This window comes from Festucalex cinctus, chromosome 3 (assembly GCF_051991245.1).
Source record: "Festucalex cinctus isolate MCC-2025b chromosome 3, RoL_Fcin_1.0, whole genome shotgun sequence".
Lineage (NCBI taxonomy): Eukaryota > Metazoa > Chordata > Actinopteri > Syngnathiformes > Syngnathidae > Festucalex > Festucalex cinctus.
In genome coordinates, this window is record NC_135413.1 from 11,732,334 (window position 1) to 11,756,932 (window position 24,599).

The 24,599-nt window shown below is 44.7% G+C and overlaps 2 protein-coding genes across 4 annotated transcripts; one reads left to right on the forward strand and one right to left on the reverse strand.

Moving 5' to 3' along the window:
- Positions 1-87: 87 nt before the first annotated feature.
- spg11 (SPG11 vesicle trafficking associated, spatacsin) lies at positions 88-21,684 on the reverse strand. Of its 3 annotated transcripts, none has more exons than XM_077515838.1 (40): positions 21,334-21,684; positions 20,403-20,578; positions 19,965-20,192; positions 19,350-19,551; positions 18,312-18,449; positions 17,699-18,072; positions 17,296-17,441; positions 17,124-17,220; positions 16,714-16,869; positions 16,466-16,632; positions 15,626-15,802; positions 15,473-15,544; positions 14,857-14,984; positions 14,594-14,781; positions 14,170-14,365; positions 13,737-13,937; positions 13,446-13,552; positions 13,043-13,188; positions 12,668-12,832; positions 11,103-11,169; positions 10,867-11,029; positions 10,589-10,797; positions 10,415-10,523; positions 10,177-10,336; positions 9,861-10,091; positions 9,588-9,794; positions 9,213-9,320; positions 8,726-8,891; positions 8,433-8,647; positions 6,581-7,304; positions 5,267-5,415; positions 4,904-5,108; positions 4,676-4,810; positions 4,430-4,563; positions 4,094-4,213; positions 3,854-4,022; positions 3,521-3,600; positions 3,290-3,445; positions 3,050-3,201; positions 88-919 (listed from the first exon to the last, which is right to left on the reverse strand). In XM_077515838.1, exons 1-40 carry the CDS (start codon positions 21,525-21,527, stop codon positions 742-744), a joined length of 7,095 nt encoding a protein of 2,364 aa, XP_077371964.1. In that variant the 5' UTR covers positions 21,528-21,684; the 3' UTR covers positions 88-741. The 3 variants fall into 3 exon arrangements, with proteins under 3 accessions (XP_077371964.1, XP_077371965.1, XP_077371966.1); XM_077515839.1 differs by having other exon boundaries at positions 3,521-3,597; positions 21,334-21,683; XM_077515840.1 differs by lacking the exon at positions 19,965-20,192 and having other exon boundaries at positions 19,350-19,509; positions 21,334-21,683.
- Positions 21,685-22,084: 400 nt separating this feature from the next.
- Positions 22,085-24,372, forward strand: ciao2a (cytosolic iron-sulfur assembly component 2A). The gene is made up of 5 exons (XM_077515841.1): positions 22,085-22,343; positions 23,276-23,440; positions 23,517-23,566; positions 23,730-23,775; positions 24,109-24,372. Exons 1-5 carry the CDS (start codon positions 22,316-22,318, stop codon positions 24,207-24,209), a joined length of 390 nt encoding a protein of 129 aa, XP_077371967.1. The 5' UTR covers positions 22,085-22,315; the 3' UTR covers positions 24,210-24,372.
- The last annotated feature ends 227 nt before the right edge of the window (positions 24,373-24,599 follow it).

Sequence of the window (24,599 nt, forward strand, 5' to 3'; positions counted from 1 at the left end):
AGAAGCAGAAACCCGACACATTTGACACCTGAGATGATGATGATGTTCTCAACACCCTGCAACACGCCCAAAGAAGACGACACCTGATTTTGGAGTGACTCAGCATTTAGAGCCATGTGCAAATTTATTTAAAAGACACAACTTTGCATTGAGTGGTGCACAGTATTGTATAGCATGATATCATTGGATATGATGTCATAATATATAAAACTACACGAACATCATAGCATGACATCACAGTGTATCATTTGACAATAATGTAATATCATATAATTCAACTCAACTTTATATAGTGCTTCCGCAACAGCTATAAGTGTAACAAGGCACTTTACACAACATATATAAAACATTACCAATAATACAAATATAATCATAACAAACCAACAAAATCTTTTTCTCCATTCTCCAAGCAGAGGCTACTGAAAGTGAGGAAAGTGGGACAAAAATGGCAAAAAACAGAGGATTGAGTTCATTGAAAGTGAAGTGGAAAAAAAAGTAGCAATTAAGGAAAAATAGCTGTTTCTTTACATTTTTTTTCTTATGTTACTACTGTATGCCTTTATACAGTACAATAACGTACAAAGCTATTTTTTCCATTTAAAAACACTTTACAAAACTTATTTTTTGGGACTGGAACATTTCTATGGTGAAATTTTGACATACAAGTGATTTAGAATTATGAGCATTGTCATGGAACGCTATTATGCCCTTGTTCTGGCGTCTGTGTTACATATCGGTGCGTCAGTGTGCGCCGATGGCGTCGTTGAGGTAGCTGGAGGCGGCTGCGTCCTGCAGCAGCATCTTGGTCACATCGTCGAGTTGTCGTTGGTATGCCAGGCGGTAGCGCAAATAGATGTCGTCGCAGTACGTCAGCAGGCGACGCACGTTTGCCATTACACCACTGGGGGCGCCGTCCAGCCTGAAGCGCAAGCGAATGATGACATTAACACCATGTACACTAGTCTTCCTGCCTTGCCTTATGCTGCATTTGAGGATGGTCGGAAGTCGGACTTTTCTGAATTCAAACCAGGAAGCGTGTACGGGAACACCCCCTTGAACTCGGAAATTCCACTTGCGAGGTCAGAAGAAAAAAAGGACCCCGACTTCACCGACTACAATGTGACGTCACTCTGAATGGCAAAACACAATTTACTCGAGTATAAAAGTAGATAGCTTTCCATTCATCCATCCATTTACTACCGCTTAGCTGAGGTCGGGTCGCGGGGTAGCAGCCTTAGGAGGGAAACCCAGACTTCCCTCTCCCCAGCCACTTCAACCAGCTTCTCCGGCGGGATCCCAAGGCGTTCCCAGGCCAGCCGAGAGACATAGTCTCTCCAGCGTGTCCTGGGTCGTCCCCGGGGCCTCCCGCCGGTGGGACATGCCCGGAACACCTCCCCAGGGAGGCGTGCAGGAGGCATCCGAACCAGATGCCCGAGCCACCTCAGCTGGCTCCTCTCAACGCGGAGGAGCAGCAGCTCGACTCTGAGTCCCTCCCGGATGACCGAGCTTCTCACCCTCTCTCTGAGGGAGAGCCCGGACACCCTGCGGAGGAAACTCATTTCGGCCTCTTGTATCCGGGATCTTGTTCTTTCGGTCACGACCCACAGCTCGTGACCATAGGTGAGGGTAGGAACGTAGATCGACCGGTAAATCAAGAGATTTGCCTTTTGGCTCAGCTCTTTCTTCACCACGACGGACCGATACAGAGTCCGCATCACTGCAGACGCTGCACCGATCCACCTGTCGATCTCCCGCTCCATCCTGCCGTCACTCGTGTACAAGACCCCAAGATACTTGAAGTCCTCCACTTGGGGCAGGATCTCATCCCTGACCCGGAGAGGACACGCCACCCTTTTACGACAAAGGACCATGGCCTTGGATTTGGAGGTGCTGATCTTCAACCCAACTGCTTCACACTCGGCTGCGAACCGCTCTAGTGAGAGTTGGAGATCCCGGCTTGATGAAGCCAACAGCGCCACATCATCTGCAAAGAGCAGAGATGCAATGCTGAGGGCACCAAACCGGAACCCCTCAACTCCTCGGCTGCTCCGAGAAATTCTGTCCATAAAGGTTATGAACAGAATCGGTGACAAAGGGCAACCTTGGCGGAGTCCAACCCTTACTGGAAACGAATCCGACTTACTGCCGGCAATGTGGACCAGACTCTGGCAACCGTCGTACAGGGACTGAACAGCCCGTTAGATAGCTTTCTTCATTCATAAATATTCGCCATAACGTCACATAACGCAACCTATGTGACAGTATTGCCGCTATATCCCTGCATGAAATTATACGGTAAACTACTTAACTGTATGAAATGCTTATGAAATAAGATTAAAACAATAAATGACGCAAAATTGCAAAAAGGTAAGTTTTCTAGAGGTCAAATTGAGTTTTGAGGACCAAAATACAAAACAATTTATCACTATCCGCCATTTTGATTGTTTACTTTCACCTCGAACGCTTTGAGGTCGGAACTGGGAAGTTTCAACTCGGATATTTCCGACTTCGGACCATCCTCGAATGAAGCATTATTCCAACAACATGACTGAACAGAAAGTAGAAGTATGGCAAGACAGGAAGTAGAAATTGACTGAACAGGAAGTAGAAATATGGTAAGACAGGAAGTAGAAATTGACTGAACAGGAAAGAGGAACATGGCAAATAAGTTACTGTCTGATTAGACCTTTTGTTTTTTGTTTTTTTAAGTGTTTTTTTTTTTTTTTTTTCCTTGTGGTTTGTTCAACAGCACGGTTCTGTTTTGTGTACTCAGTTTGAATTGGATGTTGGTTTTTGAATTAATAATGAAAGCAAAGGGGAAAAAAATAGTACAACTATGACTAACCAGGAAGTAGAAACATTACTCAACAGGAAGTAGAAACACCAAGGCAGGAAAAAGAAAAACAAGGCATGAGGAAGAAACATGTCTAAACAAGTAACAGGAAGTTTAAAACATTGCAAAGCAGGAAGTTGATTAGGCAAAAGTAAAATTCATAGCAATACAAAAAAATTGGGCATTGGGGTGAAACTATAGGATGTGACGACTCACTTCTTAAAAATGTCCTCAAAGAGCCCAGAGGTCAGTGGGCGGAGTCTCTTCAGCTCATCCAGGTAAGCGAAATCGGCGTTAAGGACCGCCTTCTGGTACACAAGCTCCGCCCAGTCTGGACTGTAGCCGTATGCCTCCAACAACACCAACACCTCAAATGTGTTTCATCATCATTAAGCCATCATCTTCATCAACGCCCCATGGCATGATACACATGACATCATGATGGCGGTCACCCACCTGGTAGCATCTGGGCAGCGCCATGGCTGCGTCCATCATTTCAGCAGGCTGCAGGTTGACCAACCGAAGGGCGGAACCTTGATTGAGAAAGTGCAGCTGAAGCGTGACCAGCTTGGCCAACCGCACGCAGCGACTCGCCTGGTTCACGCACGAGTCCTGTCACACACACGCATACACGGTTAACATGGCTGTCAGGCAGACGGGAAGTTGGCGATGGCGAGGTGAGATGACCTTGGAGAAACTCTCTGCGGCGTCCTTGAGCAGAGACAAAACTTTGAGCAGAGAACTTTTGAGCTCTGGTGAGGACACTGCTGAGACAACAACCACACAAGTCAGCAAACACGCCCCCTGCAGGACTCATACAGGAAGTACAGTAATTGCATATTTTTTTGTGCTTATTCATATAAAACTTATTTCGCAGATGGCTGTCAACGCATAGAAACTAGTTGCAGATGGTTGGCTACTTGAAAATCAAGTCATGGGTAGCCAACAACTTCAACACAGGTTTTGATCTGGAACCGCCGCCAAACGAGAGGCGGTTTATCGTAGTCATCAACTTCTCACCCCAGGCCTGAGACTGGATGATCTTGAGCTGCGTCCTGGCGGCCATCTCGTGGTTCTCGCCGATCTCGCGCCTCATGCTGAAACACAACGCCACCATGTTGTGCTTCTCGCTGTCGGCGGGCAGGCAGCGCTTGATGTAGTCCAACAGCGCAGTCTTGAGGCTCGAGCTCTGAAAGGGGGGCCGAACCCAGGTCAGGTGACGCATCAGAACAATGCGAGTGTGTGGGTGCTGAGGTCTACCTGTCCTCTGTCCATGTCCATTTTCTTCCTGAGCAGCATCTCAAAGCGGTGGTTCTGATGCAACAGGTCGAACACGTACGTCATCTCGTTGTATCTGCCGATTCCCGTCAGCAAACGCACCTGAACGCACCGCTGCTAATTAATTTGAATGCAGTTCATTCATCAACTTCTAAGGCAGCGGAAGAATGGGACTTGAGCGGTTATTTCAATGTCTACACAGACTGTTGGAAACTCCAGCATCTGTGGTGTGTTCAATGTCTAAAACATCAGTTGGACAATCAAGCTTCTGAGATGAGTTCAAGGTGTACTTGGACAGGAAGTGATGTCACCGCTCACCAAGAGTCCGTAATGCTCGCCGGGGGCCAAGTAGGCGTGGCTTAAATGTCGAGCGGCCTGCAGGACCCGGACGATTCCTTCCATGTTGCACGTCAGGCTGAAGCAGTCGTGGGCCACGATTAACAACTCCACAACTACACAAAAACAACAATATGAGTGACTGGGACACAAGTACGTATGTATGGGTGTATAAATCGACGTGTATGTGTGTGTATCTACATGTTAAGTGTGTACATATATGCCTACTGCAGCTGAGCTCCCGGAGTGGTACGCTCTTCAGCTTCTCCAGAACTTTGAGTCCCACCAGGTTAGGATCCTCACACAAAGTGATCAGCTGGACCAGCGAGTCCCGACCCTCCGACGGTCGGATCACTTGCCTCTCTGCACACGCACATACAAACACAGCGTGTTAAATATGTATGTAGAGAACCGCGCGGGTGTCGCAAATGCGGCCGTCACTCGCACTCCTCCTACCAGTTTGCATCTGGTGAGCGTGCTCTTGTTTGGCGCGCACCAATGTGGCCGCCACCAACTCGGCTACGACGTCGGCAGAGAAGCTTTGAGCCCGGATGAACATCTGAGCGTTCCGGAAGCGTTCAGGATGATCGCACAGCAATAATTTCTCGAGAATGCAGCCGGGATCCTCGCTGCTCATTTGGCTGAAGGGACACTGCAGCTCCTGTCAACCGCACATGCAAATATCAAAGCGGCCTTGTTGTCTTGTGACTGACAGGTCAGATTGCCATCTAGGCACATTTCCCACATGAACAAGAGCATCCCCCCAAAAGGACACCCAATTGATTGATCGATTGACAGATGCATGCCGATGGCAACTACCTTAGAGAGCTGGTAGAGGCTGAGGACTTGTTTGCAGTAGTTGTTGCCATGGCGACACCGCTCGGCCAGTTTCTGCAACTGGACGGCGACGTCATCTTCAGCAAGAGGAGGAAGCAGCACGAAGGACGACAAACTGCTCACAGACGGCGCTGACAAACCAAAAACACATTTTGATATACCGATCACCTAACGATAATGCTAACATGACAAGCACACCGAACGACACACCTGAATTAGATGGGCCTGGACAATGGTCAACAAATTATAGTCCTTGGCTGACCCTCACACACCTGCTAACGCAAAACTGCCTGGTGTTCTTAATTGGAAATAAATAAGTTGTAGGTGGTCGGCAACTAATGATAACTATTTGCAGATAGTTGTAAACTTATGGTCAGAAACATGTGAAAATTAGTTCTAAAAACTAGTAACAGGTGGTCAACAACTATTGAAAACTAGTTACTAGTGGTTACCAACTAAAAAAAAATGTTGCAGGTGGTTGACAAGTAATGATAATAACTACTTGCAAATGGTCAACTTATGAAAACTAGTTGCAGATGGTCCTAAACCTGTGAAAACTAATTGTGCATGGTCAGAAACCTGTGAAAATTAGTTATAAAAACTAGTGGCAGGTGGTCGACAACTACTGAAAACTAGTTAGGGGTGGTCACCCAAAAAATAAATTAAAAAATAGTTGCAGGTAGTCGACAACTAATATCTAGTTGCAAATGGTCATCAACTCGTGAAAACTAGTTGTGGATGATCAGAAACATAAAAAATAGTTATTACAACTAGTTACAGGTGGTCAACAACAACTATTGAAAATTAGTTAGGGGTGGCCACTAAAAAAATTGCAGGTGGTCGACAACTAATGATAATAACTAGTTGCAAATGCTCATCTCGTGAAAACTAATTGCCGATGGTCCTAAACCTATGAAAACTATTTGTTCATGGTCAGAAACCTGTGAAAATTAGTTATAAAAACTAGTTGCAGGTTGTCAACATCTATTGAAAACTAGTTAGGGGTGTTAACCAACTAAAAAAAAAAAATAGTTGCAAATCGTTGACAACTAATAACTAGTTGCAAATGGTCATCAACTCATGAAAACTAGTTGTGGATGGTCAGAAACCTGTAAAAATTTGTTATTACAACTAGTTACAGGTGGTCAACAACTTATGAAAAAGAATTTCAGACAGTCAACAACTAATGATAACTGGTTATAGATAGTGCTAAACACATTAAAACTAGTTATTATATCTCATGAAAATTGGTAAAAGATGGTAAAGAAAACTAGTTCCAGAGGGTGTGTTCCTCACAGTCATGCAGGAGCCTCCTGGGTGTTACGTCAGGCTCGTCCGGTGTTTGTGGTGTAAGTTCTCCGGACGCCAGGCCTCGGCAGCGCAGCAGCAGCCACAGATCGGGATGATACAACGAGAAGTATCGACAGGCACGGCTGACTTCGTGGACGCTTCCTGCGTCCAACGCAGAGTCCAGCAGCATCGCCAGCGTCTTCTTCTCTGTTGGCTCGAGGAGCGGATCAACGTCCAGATGTTCCTCCGCCGGACCGGGAAGCCCTTCTAGGCTGAGGAGCGTGTCCGTGCGGAGCTCGGGAATGTTGCAGAATGAGAAGTCCTTCATGAGGGTGTCGTACGTGTTGACGTCTGGTGGAAGGAGGTTGAAGACGCTCTCCCTCTGGATGGCGACCACCAGGGCATGCTGTCGGACACGGCCCACCCAAAGCTTCTTCTCCAAGTTCTCGATCTGCTCCACGGGAACCGGGCTGTGCAGTGACAGCCAGCGGGCGGCGCCGGCGAGCAGCAGGCAGCCTTCTCGTACCGCCAGCAGCTCCGACTGAAACACGGTGGCCGCCGCCGACTCGGCCAGCGCGGAGTCTGCCTGAGACAGGAAGAAGCGGGAAGCCGAATCGGGATTCACGTGCTCATCCTCGAGCTGCTGGTGACACTTCCTCCAAAAGCACACGCGACTTTCCAGCCGGGACCACTGACGCTTGGAACGCTGAAGCTCCAGCTCCTGGATCAGCTTCATGGGCAGACAAGAACGGAAGAGTTTTATAACAAAAAATAACATACAGATACACGTATGAAGTAGAAACATGGCACAACAGGAAGTAGAAACAAAGAAGTAGTAGAAATAGAAGCAAGGGAGGAAGAATAAACACGCAAGGAAGAAAGTAGAAACATGATTACCGTAAACAGGAAGTAGAAATATGTTAAGGCCGGATGTACAGTGCTCAGCATAAATGAGTACACCCCAACAGGTTTGTAAGAACACCTTTAGTTTCTTGTCAGAATTAAGATTTTCAATGAGATACTATACTACAAAACTCTCACAAATGTAGGCCATTGATTGAAACGAGATTGGTTAATTTGTAGTACTGGTACCCACAAAAAAAGTAGCTTTTAAATTAAATGTATTAAAGTACATTTTTCACAAATAAGTAGACCCTGTGAAAAAAAGACTGACAACTTGTTAATTCCAGGCCTAGCAGACAAGTTGCTTTCCATAACAGCCATGGAGGTAAAAAAAAAAAGTACTACTAAATGTTGGCGTTTTTGTTGTGGGATGCATTAATTTTTTGCATTAGTTGATTTGATTAAACTGAAGATTTTGTAATCTATGCATTCTATTACAACCTTACTTTCATGTTGTGAGTTAAGCTCATATTCTACAGAAAACATTTTTGTCAAATTTTTGGAATTGTTCTTATGTTTACTGAGATATTAAATAAAATCCTTACATTTTTCGAAGGGGGTGTACTCATAAATGCTGAGCGTAGAAACATGTCAAAACAGGAAGTAGAATCATGGCAAGGCAGGAAGTAGAAACATGTCAAAATAGGAAGCAGAATCATGTGAAAGCAGGAAGTAGAATCATGGCAAGACAGGAAGTAGAAACATGTCAAAATAAGAACTAAAATCATGGCAAGCCAAAGTAGAAACATGACAAAGCAGAAAGTAGAAACATGTCAAAACATGGAGAAGAATCGTGGCAAGGCAGGAAGTAGAAGCGTATAACAGTAATTAAAAATGTGAGATGGCAGGAAGAAGAAACATGGCACCACACGAAGTACAGACAAGGAAGTAGAATCATGATGGCACAGGAAGTAGCAACGTGAGTAGAGAGGAAGTGCAAGCATGAGGTTACCACCTGACACATGAGAAGGCGTTGTACAGGAAGCTGTGCTAGCGTTGCGACGCTTCTTGCTTGTTCATAGAAACCATTGGCCTGCAGAGCGTCAACGGTGGCCTGGAACTCCTCCTGCTGGAGAGAGGACGAATTACACTGCAGCAACCTGGGAGACACGCACACTCCTGAACCCTGCAGCAGGTCACTCAGCTGACTCAGCTTCCTGAAGTCTGGACCTACAGACATATAAATACATTTCACACAATATTTTCACAGGCTCCCCCTCATAATTTCTGTTTTGACTTGATTCTCACCGCTGTCCTTGCTCATCATGTCGCCGTCTGCCAAGACCTGCAGGAGGCGTCGCAGCTCAAAGTGTGAGTTCATACGCTGACACAAGAGCAAGATCAAAAACCAGGCCTCGCTACACAACCACTGCAGCGGCACACCACCAGGAGGTGGCTCACCGCTGACGCTCAGCTGAACGACAGAACAAAAAAGAAGAACAGAATCAGGTAGTGAAGATGAGTGGCAAAGATGTTGTGTGATGAAGAGCGAAAAGGATTACAAAGAAGATAAGGAGTGAAGAAGACTGAAAGATGGTGATGAAGAATGATGATCAAGATGGATAATGAAGAGTGACGATGTGTGATAAAGATTATGAAGTAGACTGATGAAGATGAAGAGTTAGGAAGACGAAGAGTGATGATGATGTGTGAAAGATGAAGATTATGAAAAAGCAGAGTGATGAAGAGTGCTAAGGATGATGATGAAGATGAGGCGCGTGCGTTGTTTACTGACATTAGTGATGCTGGTGTGGAAGTTTTGGAGTTTGATTTTGGCTTTGTTAAAGTTCTTGTGGTCGTAGCAGAGCAGGAACATGCTGAGCACATCCAGCAGGGGGCAGTCCTACCAATGCAACAACAACAAAAGCGTCATCAATACAGTAGTTGACAGTTGACACTGGTCATTGTTTCTGAAAATGATTGAATCTTTTTTTTTTCTTTTGAAAAGTTTTTTTCCCCTATAATTACATATTATTATTATTATTATTATTATTATTATGATTATTATTATTATTATTATTATTATGTTGAGGAAATTTTTTTTTTAACTACCTGCATACACACAGAGAAATAAGCAACAATCAGGATGTATGACAGTGGTGGTTTTCACCTTCATGAAGAGCTGGAACCCCCGCAAGAGTGTTTGTGGTCCGAGCAGGCCCCGGCCCAGGAAGGTCCTCCAGATGATTGACAGGTGGTGCAGGGTCCACGGGTGGAGCTGGGAGGTGGCAGAGAGGCTGGTGACGACTTCATGGGCGGTGACTTCGTCGATCACGGTGAGAAGCCAAATGCACAGGCACGACACAAGCTCCGCCTCCTGTCAATCAACACATGCACGTTGAGTGACACGGCTGACACTAACTGTGTGAAATTTGATAGTCACCTTTTGACAAGCGGCAAGCACGGCCAATGAGGGGCTGCGATGCTTTAACGCCTCCTGCAGCAGGTACCTGCTAGGCTCCGCCTCCTCCTGGCTCTGCAGCAGCACCTGGAAGAGGTCTCGGGGGGTAGCCGAGCACCCCGAGGACCCCCCAGTGCACAACTGCAGCTCACCAAACGCCATATGAAGATGGTCCTGGAGGGCTGGGATAAACTGGAGCAGCAGGGAACCAACCTGACCACACAGGAAGTAGAATCATGATGAGACAGGAAGTAGCATAGTGACGAGCCAGGAAGTAGAAACACTGTGCTCGCGTCACCTGCTGCGATGTGAAGTGATGCAGTTGCACGAACAACAGGAAGTTGAGGAAGTGTCCGTCACGTGCACAGTGGGTGGGATAAACGCAACTAAGAGGAAGTCCGTGGAGACGGCAAAACTCCACTGGCAACGACCAATCCTGAGCGGCCTCCCACGAACTCCTGGAAACACAAAACTAACGTGATGATGATGATGATGATAACAATGATGAAGATGATTATGATGATGGAGATGCTCACCTGTTAACATCTTTGACTTCCAGGCTGTCAATCACAGCAGCTTCCAGATAGCTAATAAGCTCCTCTGCTGCTCCTGGCTCCGCCTCCACTAGCTTGACACCTTTCAACACTGACGACATGTCGTGTGTGTTTATACAAGCTGTGCCCATGTGGTTCCTGTGCGTGTGTATTTACCCAGAGTATCCAAAGGCTGTGAGTATCCACAGCGTGTGTGGTCGAGTTTCCAGTGCGTCCAGATGGCGTTGAGGACCTTAACGTCGACTCTAATGTGGAGGCTGTGGAGGCCGAGAAGCTCGCAGAAGCAAACTGCGGCCGACACCACCGGCGCCAAATTGAAATTCTGCACCGCCAAATTGTGTACCTGCTGCTGGGCCTGTTGCAAACTAATACACAAAACAAGTTCAAAGAAAAATCTCCTCAGTGACTGTACATGTGTGCGGTTCAATCCTCACATTTGTCCGACATGGTGACAGCCAATCAGCTGCTGCAGTAGGAATGTGGCAAAGGCGAAGGACGGTCGGCCATGTTGCAGGTAGTACAGGAAGTCCAGCCGCTCTACCAGGGCGAAGGAGTCCACCAGGTGCGGGCTGGAGAAGTGAGGTAACTCCGTTGTTTCTACAGCAACAAGGCAGACAGGAAGTCAGCTGGCAGCCGCGTGATTGGGTACCGTATGTGTCAATCAACGCACCGAAGGAGTTCAGTGAGTTTCCCGCCTGCCAGCCGAACAGTCGGCTTGGGTCGAGAGGATGCAGGGCCTGCAACAAGTATTCGGAGGTTACGAACACCACACCTGACATGATGATTTCAAAATTTTTATTTCAACCAAAATACAGGTGTAACGCACAAACAAAATGACAAGTTGTGACCATTATATCGGATTTCATCATTCACATTCTGGCCAGATTGGTGATTGCGTTTTAAATGGGTTTTTACAGCATACAGTCAAGTTCAAATTTAAATTCGTATCCTTCGGTGTTTTATTTTCCATAACATGCTGGGCAGTACTGTGGTCCACTAAAGCAAAAAAAAAAAGAGCAAAAGAGGAAGGACCCCAAGTAAACTTCAGTCAAAGTCGTTGCTACCACGTCACAAAGAATTATTGTTGCATGATCTATATGTATAAGTTTCTGCGCCATGTGCTAAAGTAGCAGTTGTTTGAAGGTTTAAATCTACCCTAACATCATTGCTAATTTCTATTAGCCTGCTCATGGCATTTCACATTCTATGTTAGCATTAAGCTAGCAGACTTGTTCTTATGTGGTTGTCTTGAACATTTAAGTGTCTAAATAGCCATCCATCTATTATTAGGGATGTAACTATATGGGCAATATCGTGATATTAAAACTGCCACAATATCGTCATGTTCACAATATATAAAAGGAACACATCTGTTAAAAAAAAAAAGTCAGGTTGATTTCCATTTGTGCAGTTCTAGCACCCTCTAGTGGCTAGTTTATTAGTAATTTAATTTTCATTGGGGATGTTTTGGCCTTCTATATTTAAAATCGCTGCTAATGGTCAGATGAAGGGGAACCTAATTTGCTTGTGAAGCGATCAATGTGTGCTTGCATTAGCAAGTAAGTGGCTCAATATTGTTATTAGAGATTTAGGTGGTTTATATGCATTGCTGTCATGTACAAAAGTACAATATTGTGCGTTTTTTAGTATGAGCTCTTTTTTTTTTGTACAATATAGTCATCCTTTTTAAATACCGCCAGCCCCCCCCCCCCCCCCCCCCCCCAACAATATCTCGATAATTATCACATCGTGACCTTCATATCGTGATAATATTGTATCGTGACGTTTGGATATCGTTACATCTATCTATTAAACGTCTTCCCTAATCTTTGTCTTTTATATGACAATTTAATTAAATTTCAACCAGGAGTGACAAACAAACAGCATGCGCGATGATGCACAGGTACTTGGACAACTGTGCAAGCGAGAGTGAGAACAGGAGCTAAAAAAAAAAAATACCATTTAAAATGCCTTTAATAAGATAAAATGTGTGGGAGGGAGTGGTAAAACTATAAAGAAGTTCTTATCTGCAATTCTTCGTCGGATTTATACTCTATTCTAATTTAGATGTTTGAGGTAATAAAACAGAGCATACCATAACACAATGTCCACTAACTCTATTAAAGATGTACTACATTTGTTTACCCAAATCTCCAGGTAAGACAAGAATTGTCTTGATTTGTGTTTTGTGTTGACATTACACCTAACTTTATGGAATTTTCCCCCCTGGCTCACCTGTAGAAGGTGGTACACAGATACGTCTGTGAAGGGGCCGGGGCCTCGTGGTCCTGCCGGGAACAGTGCCGCCTTCAGTTTGGGGTATGCCGTCAGTGCCATCTTCATCAGCTGTGGGTCCAAAGAGAAATCCGCCCGGGACCGACTTGCACCCTGGACCACCACCTGCCAAACAGGAAGTAGACCACAACTCTGTGAAAGGGGTAGAGGTCCGGGTGAAAGGGGTATATGACAATGTGAAAGTGGTACAAAGAAAAGGGGTATGTGTCTGTGTAAAAAGAGCGCAGAAAGTCATTTTTAAATGAGCACACAGTAAAAATTAGTGTGAAATGGATATATGTCACTGTGAAAGGGGGTTGTGGGCACAAAGCTGACCTGGTCGATGCCCCCGGGGGCAAACATGATGGTGGCGAGGGCGAGCAGACTGTGACCCTCCAACAGAAGTGAGCTGAGGGACGGGGGACTTCCTGGTAGGAGAACCTGAGCGCACGTCAGACTGGCCTGGTGGACCAACGCCGGGTCTGAAATGACAATGAAGCGACACCCAAATGGCACATTGTCCTTTTAGGTCTGGAGGACTAACATTGAATGGTTGCACAAAAAACAAACAGATTTTAAAATTATGATTAAATATTTCTTGTTGGCTTCATCATTCATGCAACAGGCTTAGTTAGCCTAACTAAGGCTTAGGTTCGATTTAAGATATGAATGTTTTGAGTTACGGACACGCTCACGAATTGACCCCGAGGCACCACTGCATGTCTATGTGGCGTCCCACCTGTCAAGTTAGTGGTGATCTCCTGCATTTTCACCATCATGTCTGACCACGGCTGCGAATGAGTTGGTCCTCCACTGGACAGCACAGGACAGTTCCTGGGAGTCAACCTGCCCACAAACAACATGCTTACCTTTATTTATATTATGCAAATAATAAATAATCCAACATTATTTGTCATGATTGTTATTTCTTTTTATTAGTATTACTTAATTATTATTTTTTATTATGTGGTATTGTGGAGGGGTTTCCCAGCATGAACTTCCTATTAGGTCTGAAATATGATGTGTGCACCTGTAGTGTTCCAGGTAGGTGTAAAGGAGGAACTGCAGGTGGCGCTCCAGACACCAACTGATGACCCGCGAGTGAATGTCAACGCCGAGGTGCCGAGGGAAAGGTGGAGGCGATGACGATGACATCAGAGAGCCACCCTGAGCCACGCGCCACAAAAGTTGATCCAAGTCGGACAGCTCGTCTGGGATGAATATGCTTCGCCTGCGCGAGTGATACAGGGCAGTGTGAAAACGGTACAAAAAGACAGTGTTTAAGTGGTAGAAGTCAATATTAATATGTGAAAGGGGCACAACTTAGTAGGAATTGAGCAGGAGTGAGTATATAGGGGTATTTAAAAGAGGTTACGGTAAGAAACAAATGAAAAAGGATTCAGAGTGCAGGAAGAACACGTCAGCATGTTTGGCCGCTTGGCGTCGGTGAACACGTGCCCCACCTGGCGAGTGCGTCCAGGATTTCCTCCCTGAGGAAGCGGCTGCTCCGGGTGTTGCTGTTAACAACTTCCGCTGCCAACGTTGGCCACCGGGCAGCGGCAGGGGCCTCGTCGCTCTCCATCCAAGCCACCAAGGCAGCGTGGTTGTGGAATGAGGTCATGTAACCCCACAGCACCGCAGATTCACACCAGTCCAACTCTAAACATCACATCAGGGAGGTAGATTCATTTTCTACACAAAAGGATGGTTGCCAAAGCATTCATAACTTTGGCCAGATTTTTCAATCAAGCTAACACGCTAACATGCAAATTTCACACAGGAAAGCAGGCGCCCAGTTTCAAGCACTGAACCAGTTAACTGTGAGGCAGATGTGTGAACCACTGTTCCACTGTGCTGCTCCAGCCAATCCAACAAATGTTCTCCTACCGTCATGCTGGCGTCTGGACAACAAAATGGCCGTCCTGCTGCTCTGCTCCCAGTTCTTCACCCAATCCAGCCGCACTTCCTGCCAAAGCCCTGCCTCTTCCTGCTCACACTTTTCCTGTCCCAGCACTTCCTCCAGGAGGACCTCTCTACCTTCCGCCGCCTCCTTGTGCAGGATTAGCTGTAGTGGCCTGGATGATTGACAGGTGATGTCACATTACTATGGCGACCGCAGCCGGCAACCACTCAATTTCGGGATTGATCACCTGCTACCCAATGCACTGTCTGCATACTGGCAACGAGGTAGAGAGGCCAGATGCGCCGCTTCCTTGATGAACGCCACACTGCCTAGTTCCTCTTCAGAAAAGTGACGCCGTCTGCGCAGCTCCTCCACCTTAGGAAGCGGCCAATCACAGATGCAGACGGCTTAAGGTACTCACCATGGAGAAGGAATCAGGAAGAAAATGACCAGATGATGACATCACAGATGAACATGTGATTAACACGTGATGTGACATGGCAGGAATGAAATGTCTCGGGGCGGTCGGTGGGTATTAAGACGGTGTGAAAGGGTACATGTCATTGTAAAAGGAGTGCAGGTCAGTTTGAAATGGTATAGGAGAATGTGAAAGGGCTAAAAGTCAATGTGAAATGAATATATGTCAGTGTGAAAGGGTAAGAATCAATGTGAAATATAAATTATTATAATAGGTGTGTAAGTCATTGTGAAAGGGTACATGTCAGTAAGAAATAGGTACAAGTCAGAATGAAATTAGACGGTAGAATGAAAGGGGTGTAAAGGGGGTAAAAGTAATCGCGAAAGGGGACAAATTGGTGTGAAGGGGGTGCATATCAGCACTTGACAGGAAGTAGACAACTGACCACAAAGTCCCTGAGGTCCCTGTCGTGTGTGTAGATGCAGATGCGATGCAGTTCCTTCTTCACATTGAAACCCTGGGAAAAAACAAAAAACAAAAAACAAGATAGCTGTCATTCAAGGCAAAGCTAAAACAGACTTCCTGTCAAGACACACACCATGTTAGTGAGGAGCGTGATGGCATTTGGCAGGTCTCGTCCCTGCAGATACGAGAAGACCAGACGCAAGCCTGTCGCCCTCAGCGCCGGAAGACGCCCCTCAGGAAGGCCCCGCCTCCTAAACACCGCCTGGGCTCTGGGGATCTGATTGGTCAGCACGGACAGGCGGACGACTTCCTGTAAAAGCAGTGAAAACCAGTATGTCAGTGTGAGAGGGGTGGGCATGAGTCAACCTGACAGTTGTAAACGGTGTAAAAGGGGTATAAACCAGTAGGAAATGGGTACGTCTGTCTGAAAAGGGTCTTAAACAGTGTGACAGGGGTGTATAACGGTGTGAAAGGGCTATAAGTCCGTATGAAAGGAGCATATCATGGTGTGTAACTGGTATAAGACAGTCTGAAAGGGGAATGAATCCCCTTGAAAGGGGTATAAATCTGTGTGAAAGGGTTCCGAATAAGTATAAAAGGGGTATAAACCTGTGTGGAAGTCATATATGTCACTATTAAAGGGATATATGTCTGTGTAAAATCATATAGTTCATGTTAGTATGAAAAAGGAATGAGTAGTGTGACAAGGTTCATAGGTGTAAAAGTCCAACATGCCAATGTGAAAGGCGTACAAGTATAAATGCGTATGAAAGGTGTATAAATTAAATGGCTATACATCTGTCTGAAAGCGGTATAACTCAGTGTAAAAGTCTTACATGCCAACTGGAAAGGCTTTTTAGTCAGTGTGTAAGGGGTACACACAAAAAAAAAACAGTGAAAGGGGTATACATCAAAGTGTGATACACACTTCTTGGTTGAAAAAAAAAAGCAAATGAGGTAAATGAGGAGTAACCTCTGTGGGAAGCTCTTCCCACTCATCTTTGTCCTCCTTCACAGGTGCTCGATCTTTGCGGTCTTTGGCGCCGTCGGCAGGCCACGGGTATTTCTTCATGAAGGTCCTGAGCACCGCCAGGTACTCGTTCAGAATGTCCACGCAGCTGCGCACGTCTTCATCCTCGTCTGCACAACACGCACACACACACACACTCAATGCTAAAGCTAATGTAGCACTGCGCTAGCTGTGCGTGCGTGGCGTTTTACAGCTCATGTGCAGTAGCATGTAGCGTATCTGCGCGTTGACGAAGTTCAACGTGACGTTGAGCAGCTGCTCCGAGAATTGGCGGCTCTGAGCGTCGCTACTCGATTCCCGGATGGCGGCGCACAGCAGATCTAAGGCAGGGCACACAGTCTGGATGCCTGTGAGGATGGAAAAACATAATGTCAACATGACAATGTTAGGCAATCCATATTCTTTCGCTATTGGAAGGAGCTGTTAAAATGTTCATTAAAAAAGCAGCATAATTTTAATTTAATAATCATGTGGGACTAATAAAGGATATTTTATGTTAATATGGGGAACTCTGCTTTAAAAACTGCTGGCAGTCAATGAGTTAAAGATAATGTATGCAAATATATGTCAGAAGTCTGACTAATTGAGAGTCGGGTCATACGTTCTGTGAAGCTTGAGGTACTGTGCGTCTTCAGAAGGTCCTCTTTGCTTTTCAGATAGAAGTCCACCGTGTCCAGCTGCCGGTTCTTAACTCCTGCCTGCACAATGATGACAACACACAAGATGGATGACGCCGGCCGACATTGCACAAGATGGACCACTTCGGCTTCTACCTTCAGGGAATGAATGGGGATGGAGCAGCGCTCCCATGTGTTGAGGTGACAAAGTGCGTCCACGGTGGCCGCGCTGCCAAACATCATCAAACTGCTCAGGAGCTCCTGCTGCGACACCGAGAACAAAACCTGGAACATTCCAGACTCTGCGGAGGACAATGGAAGGACAGAAACCATCAATTCCAAAGCTTTTTTTTTTTTTTTTTTTTTTTCAGATAATTGATGTCCGAATTAAGGTCCATGTACGAGTACACTCTTTTGACATCAGAATAGGACAATTCACTTCACTAGTAGAGTGACAGTAATGTTTGGCATACATTACAAGTGAGGCAAAACTACGCGTGTGCTAAACTGTTTTGCTAGTAAGGTCAAAGAGCGTACTGGTACATTTCCATCGACTCACTCTTGAGGAGCACAGCATGATGTTTCTGTCCACACAATTCCACGGCCACCGCTGGACCCTCTGCCTGGTGGTAGCTCACATTCCCGGTTGCAAAGTCCCACAGGACGGTGGTCCGCCGGTTTCCGGGGGACGCAAACGACAACATAGCGGAGAAGTCGCAGACGGACAGCTGAGACGGGCCGGATGATTCCGGCACGTCTAAGGTGATGTGCGCGCCCCCCTGAGGGACTCTGCTGCGGGCCGGGGGCGCAGCCTGGCCAGATCCGTGGCGAGGGAGTGACGAGGTCCAGGATTTGGCGACCGGTTGGAGCGATGAAGACAAAGACGACTTCTGGGCTGCGTTGTACATGGATGCCAGACGGACGCCCCAAGACCTACATGACAAGTGTGATTTGTCTCAAGGAACATTAGACAAACTGACTGGTCAGCAGTCAATTGTCAGGGTTAGTCAAAGAGATTAAAAGCTAACATGTTAACATGTAAGCACAGGGCCACATGAACACGGGAAGGCCGGAACACAGAATGGTAACCTGACCTTAGAACTATAAGGCAGACATGTTAACCACTAGAGCACTGTGCTGAACTATAATGATAAATCAGAGCGGAAGTTCACCTGTCAGCATTGAAGTTGAGTCCCAGCGCGGCCAGGCTGCAGTTTGCGCTTGTCACCTTGTCCTCATCGATTGGTCGCTGGGGTCGCAGGGGTGGGCCAGTGGGCGTGGTCTGACACAGCAGGTGATCAGGGTTCCTCCTGGAAAAAGAAGAAGATGATGATGAGCAAGATATTTAGATTTGAAATGGGCGTGTGCCACGGCGTTGCTTGCTGCCTTGCTGTCAGCCAATCAGATGACAGTGATGACACAGCCCCACTCGGCCCCAGACGACCGATGCTGCAGAACCCCCCCAGAGATGGTTCTAAAAAGCGGTTTTGTGGTAATCATGGAAACGTCCGGGGCCGAGCAAGGCAGACACGGTGCGCAACCGGTCCGGTGGAAAAGCGGCATTAGCGAGGCCATGGATAGGTTGTCACACATAAAAATTGAAAAATAAAATAACAACAATAATAATAATAATTGTTAATTATACACTGTGAGTTTTACCGGTTTCAAGATAAACCGTATATAAAAATAAATAAATAAATAAATAAATAAATACAAATAAAGTATAAACAAATTAATAAAATACTTACAGATTAACAATGTAAGCAATTATTGATACTTTAAATAATATGATCATAAATAAATTAATAAATCAATAAAAATGTAAAAGTTAAAAGAAAAAAAAAGTTAATCTGCGTTCTGTCAAAAAGGTGTGATCAAAATAAAAACATTAATATCAAAATATTATGTATTAAATATTCATTAATAATAACGATCATACTCAATACTAAGCTCGAAAACTAAATTATACTTTAAATCACACAATCATAAATATCCAAATAAAAATAATACAAAAGTATACAAATCTAACAAAAAGAATCTGTTCTGTCAAAAAGTGTAGTACATTTCCAAGCATACATTCATGACACTAAATATATAAATATTCAAAAATATATCAATCTAGAAATAATAAACACATATAATAAAGTAAAATAATAGTGAAAATAGAGGGGAAAAAAACACTGATAATGATGATGAAGATAAACCTGTACCTGAAGTAGTGGTCGAGGTCGATGGCAGCAGCAGTGTTGTTGTGCGTTACGACAACAGCCGTGCTCATGTCGGCCGATACCTCTAGGAGGCGTAATCGTGACCACAAAGCCGCCGGCTCCACCTCCTCTATCAGACGTGCGCTCATGTAGGTGGGAACATCTAAAGAGGCCAAGAGGACGCCATCGGTGACATCGTAGATGGCTGATAGGCCAGTTAAGAAGCTTGGATACAATTCAGTTAATGTTAATATATGGTTTGGTTAAACATTTTGTTATCTAAAAACACAATTTTCGACTTTTTTGTCAGTTAACAACTTGGAGTGACAAATAAACCACTTGAAGAAAGCACGCTTTGCCTCTTATTTGGATATGGATATGACAGTCTCCCACTTCTTGACAGCAAGTGAGTCAAAACAGGTGGTAAAGAATACTTTAAAAAGTGTATTTCAATAAGTCAAATTGTTGTTTAACAAATGTAAATTAGTTTAAAGTCCATGAAAGGGGTCAACTGTTTTTGAAAAGTATTTTTATGCATATTGTCTAGCACATATATTCTGCTATAAAAATGTTCACCATTCGCAAAACACACAAAAAATAAACATGAATTGAGGATACAAATCAGTCCGCTATCTCTGAGGGTGAAGGCGAAGTGTTCTCGCATGCAGCAGTGGACGACAGCCGCAGAGCCGCCATCCACCGGGCCCAGGCGGTAGCAACTCAGAGCCCGCGCCTCATCCTGCGTGGGCAACCACTCCAGCCGCATTAGCCAGACACAATCCAATAGTATTTGGCAGAGACCTGACGCGAACGACAGCACGCGTGCCACCTGCGGGCTACACTGACCTAAAACACAATTGGTGACATGTGAAGTATTTGCACAAAAGTTCCACTTGGGAGCTTCATTCACACTGACAAGGTTGGCATACTCTAAGTTTTTCCATTGCTACATTGCTTACTAACATCAGGAACCTTTCCGACACTGGGGGGAAAAAAGCCTTCTGTAACTCAACTTGTTGGTAAGTAATATAGCATCACTATTGCCTGAGTACTCACTCTGCTCCTGCAGGAGGCGCTGTGCAGGACACTCGCCAGTGAGATGCACAGCAAGCGCTGCTTCTCTGTTAGCGTCCACCTCAAACATTTTCAGCTCACAGTTGGAGCCCACGGCCACCAGGCGCGTGGATCTGCCTCCTCCAGGGCAACCGCTCATAGCCTCCTCCCAGGTAAAGCTACAGGAAGAAACAATGTGTCGTTATACACAAATTCAAACTTCCTGTGGGCTACTTTTCACTGAACCTATAGTAATATTGTTATCGAGATATCTAACATGTATATTGAGATAAGAAATTTTACCGATATCGACCGGCCCTCAAATACGACAACTATAGTACTTGAATCTGTAAGGGACTTTGAGGTTTGTTTCTCATTACTTTTTACATGTTTATTTATAAAAATTAAGGATGTTATTTCATGTCATTGACGCATTGTGAGGGTGGTTACAATGTTAATTAGCTACACCGTTATGTTGCAGTAAGCGGAAGTGATGTGATGCTACTTCATGTATGTGAAAGCTGTTAATTTGATGGTTTAGGACAGTGGTGGGCAAACTCTGTCCTCGAGGGCTAGAGTCCTGCAGGTTTTGGATGTTTCCCTGCTCCAACGCAGCTGATTCCAATCAACGGGATAGTTATCAGGCTTATGCAGAGCTTGCTGACGAGCTGATCATATATCAGCTGTGTTGGAGAAGGGAAACATCAAAACCTGCAGGACTCCGGCCCTCGAGGACAGAGTTTGGCCACCCCTGGTTTAGGATAATCATGACATCGATGCTAATTTCTGATGGCCTTTTTGAGATTATACGTTAACACTGACTTGAGAAAGCAGGAGTTTTGAACAGGCACGAATGAACACTTCCAATTGAAATTTAATAAGTTGAGTCGCGTTTTAATAATTATGTCGATCAAAGTAAACAATGCGGACTCACTCCTGATAGCTTCCGTCCAGCTTGACCGGAGCAGCTTTCTCGTCGGCTGGGTCCCACAACACCAGCGTTCCATCGAGCTCCAGGCAGCCGAGCAAAGTGCCGTCGCCGGGGGCGAGCTGAGCCTTGACGACATCGCCCACCTCCCGCCAGTGCTGCTTGCCCGGCAAGAGAGCCACCTCGAGGGCCGCCATCATCTCCTCTCCCAGGAGACTTCTACTTTTAGGACAACATGCGGTAGATCACAAGAAAGCGTCCAATGGAGCCACAAACCTGAAACACTTTCCCATCGTCTTTTTTTGTAAACACTACAGTCGAGCAGGACTGCCGGTCACGTGACATGTCACATGTGTCAGCTGACTGCGTATGACCAATGAAAACGAAGACGCAAAGGCTCACTTAATCAAATGAGGATGTATGTTTTATCGTCATTTTAGGTAGTTGGATGAATAATTTACAATTGTGTGGGTTGTTCAGTAGTTCACTAGTAAACCAAATAAATTCACATGTATTTACTATTAACAGAATTATTGCTGATGATAAATTAGTTATAAAGTCACATTACAACCGCTTGATTGGTCGCACACTTCGTCGCAGCTAACAAAATACATCCAATTTTTGAAATAAAACAAAAAAATATAATGTAAATAGCAGTCAGAGGAAACGTTTGAGCCCGAGCCGACCAAAATGGAAACTTTTTTATCATCTGATGGGTCGATTTCAGCCAGCACGATCGATCGAGCATCATCGATTGCTTTTGACAGAAACAAAATGTCAGCCTGCGGTTACTATCTGGAGCTGATCTGAGAACAGTTGACAGCTGTCTAATGTTGACGTTCTGTCCTGTTTAGTCGCTGTGACTTTTTTTTCTCCCCCATACTGCATTTTATGTTTCTGCCTGTTATCATGACCATCACACACGGTGGTTGTTAACCGCCACCTCCGGTTACACTTGGACGCCAGCAATCTTCTGAGGAGGGCAAGAATGGAAGAGAAAGCCCTGGAAGTTTACGGTGGGTGAATAAACAGGTCAAGTAGCGAGACACTGATCATTTGAACATGTAACGAATACATATAAAGTCATCATCGGTTTAAAAATTGGTGTCGGATTTTTTTTCTGAGTGTGACTTTTTTTTTTTTTTTGTCAATCAGCAGGTTAATTTTAATCAATTTAAAATCATCCTTACCGATCCAATCACATTTAATGTACAATGCGCAAAGGTCATCAAGTCAAAAAACACTTCCTATATTGGACAGCGACGCCAGTCACACCAAACTCTTGTTTTTAACGCCTGTTCTTGTCGCCGACGCAACTACGCACAACCTAGGACTCGGTAGTCTAATTTCAATCATTTTTTTCTTTAAAAAAATTAAACAACATTTTTGACTTGCACGTATTATCTGGGTTTCAGAACTATTATTGGAGAAATACAGTGTACTTGAGTTCCCTAATTTAGCCTATGAGTTTTTATTTTTTTAAATTTACGAGCCTTCTCTGTTATTATTATTATTATTATTATTATTAATTAATTAATTAATTAATTTAGTTATTTATTTATTTTTCCTTTGATTGTGAGCTTCTGATATGCCTCCACTGTAGTGAATAAAAAAAGAAAAGAAAAAAAGGAGCAATTCTGGTACTGATGCTCTGTCATGTGAGCAAAAAGAGCCACATTCACCAGTGCACACTCAGATGTTTACATAAATATAAATATAACACTTGCAAGGAACTGCAATAGGCCACAACTAACGCCAAGACACTCCCATAGACTAACCAACTTCAGCTCTCAATGTCACTCATGAACCCCTTAAACCCTTAAAGGCAGCCATCCACACGGACGCTATAGTACATTCCGTAATTGCACTTAATAAAACCAATGTATGACATTTGTGAAGTATAAGCAATGAGCGCTACAAAAAAGTCAGTTACTATGTTTTGAGCCAGACGTGATCAGATCCATCCGAGACCCAGAGAAGCCCAACACGCTGGAGGAGCTGGATGTGGTGACAGAAAAGTGCGTGGAGGTCCAGGAGCTCGGCCACGACGAGTACCTCATCATCATCAAATTCTCCCCGACTGTCCCGCACTGCTCCCTGGCCACACTCATCGGTCAGTCTCTTCCTCTTGGCCTCATCCGGTCCTCCCCTTTTGTGTCATCTTGACTCTTCATTGCTTGTGTGTGCAGGTTTGTGTTTACAAGTCAAGCTGCAAAGATGTCTGCCCTTCAAACACAAAGTGAGTGCAAGACAACACATAACTTGGTATAATAACCCCCACAATAAATGAGGACTGCTCTACTGTATGTAAAAATCCCTGCATGGTTATTTAGGGAGTGGGATGGTAGAAACTGATTCCCAATGTAGTCACTGAGTCACATGACTAACTTGTTTCTCGTCAGCTGGAGATTTACATCAGTGAAGGAACACACTCAACTGAAGAGGACAGTAAGTCACTTTACATCCTTTAAGTATATGTCCTGTATTTAATGTCGTGTATTTTTATGTATTGCACGGGAAGTACTCCGTCTTTCATCCTGCTCACCAAGCTTCTTCGTTATCATGTTTCCTGGAGTAATTCTTGTATTAATTTAGAACACATTCGCTAAGAATCGGTTCATTCAAATATGTATTAATTTCTGATCTTTTACATCTTTTACATCTCATTATATAATTCATTTGAATTCACTTTTATAGTTTGATCATTTATTGGTGAAGTGGTGAGAAATGAAACCATTATGTTGAAAATGAGTTTTCTAATGTTTCTGTGTTTGTGTCCAGTCAATAAACAGATCAATGACAAGGAACGAGTGGCAGCCGCCATGGAGAATCCAAACCTCAGGGACATTGTGGAGCAGTGCGTCATCGAACCTGATGACTGACTCCATGTGCGTCTGCATGTATGCCTTCATGCATGTATGTTCAAGAGTGTGAGTTTTGTATGATCTACTGTGTGGATGCGTGATCAGGGGAGGCAGAGCCTCACCTTCATGTGAAGAGTAAAAAAGAAGAAAATAAGGATTATATAAATGGTTTTCCATTTTAGTTCTCTTGTATGTGTTTTATTATTCCCTGTTGTCAAAGTTTTTTTAAATTTACTTTTATTAATGTTTGCAAAATTAGTATTTTTGATTGTCTAAACATGCACAAAAACGCACCAAATTCCGCACGCTTATTAGGCCTTGTGAAATTTTTAGATATTTTAAAGTTGTCATGGACAATTACACCCAGTCGCACACACTCACACAAAATGGCTCTGTTGCACCCCCCTA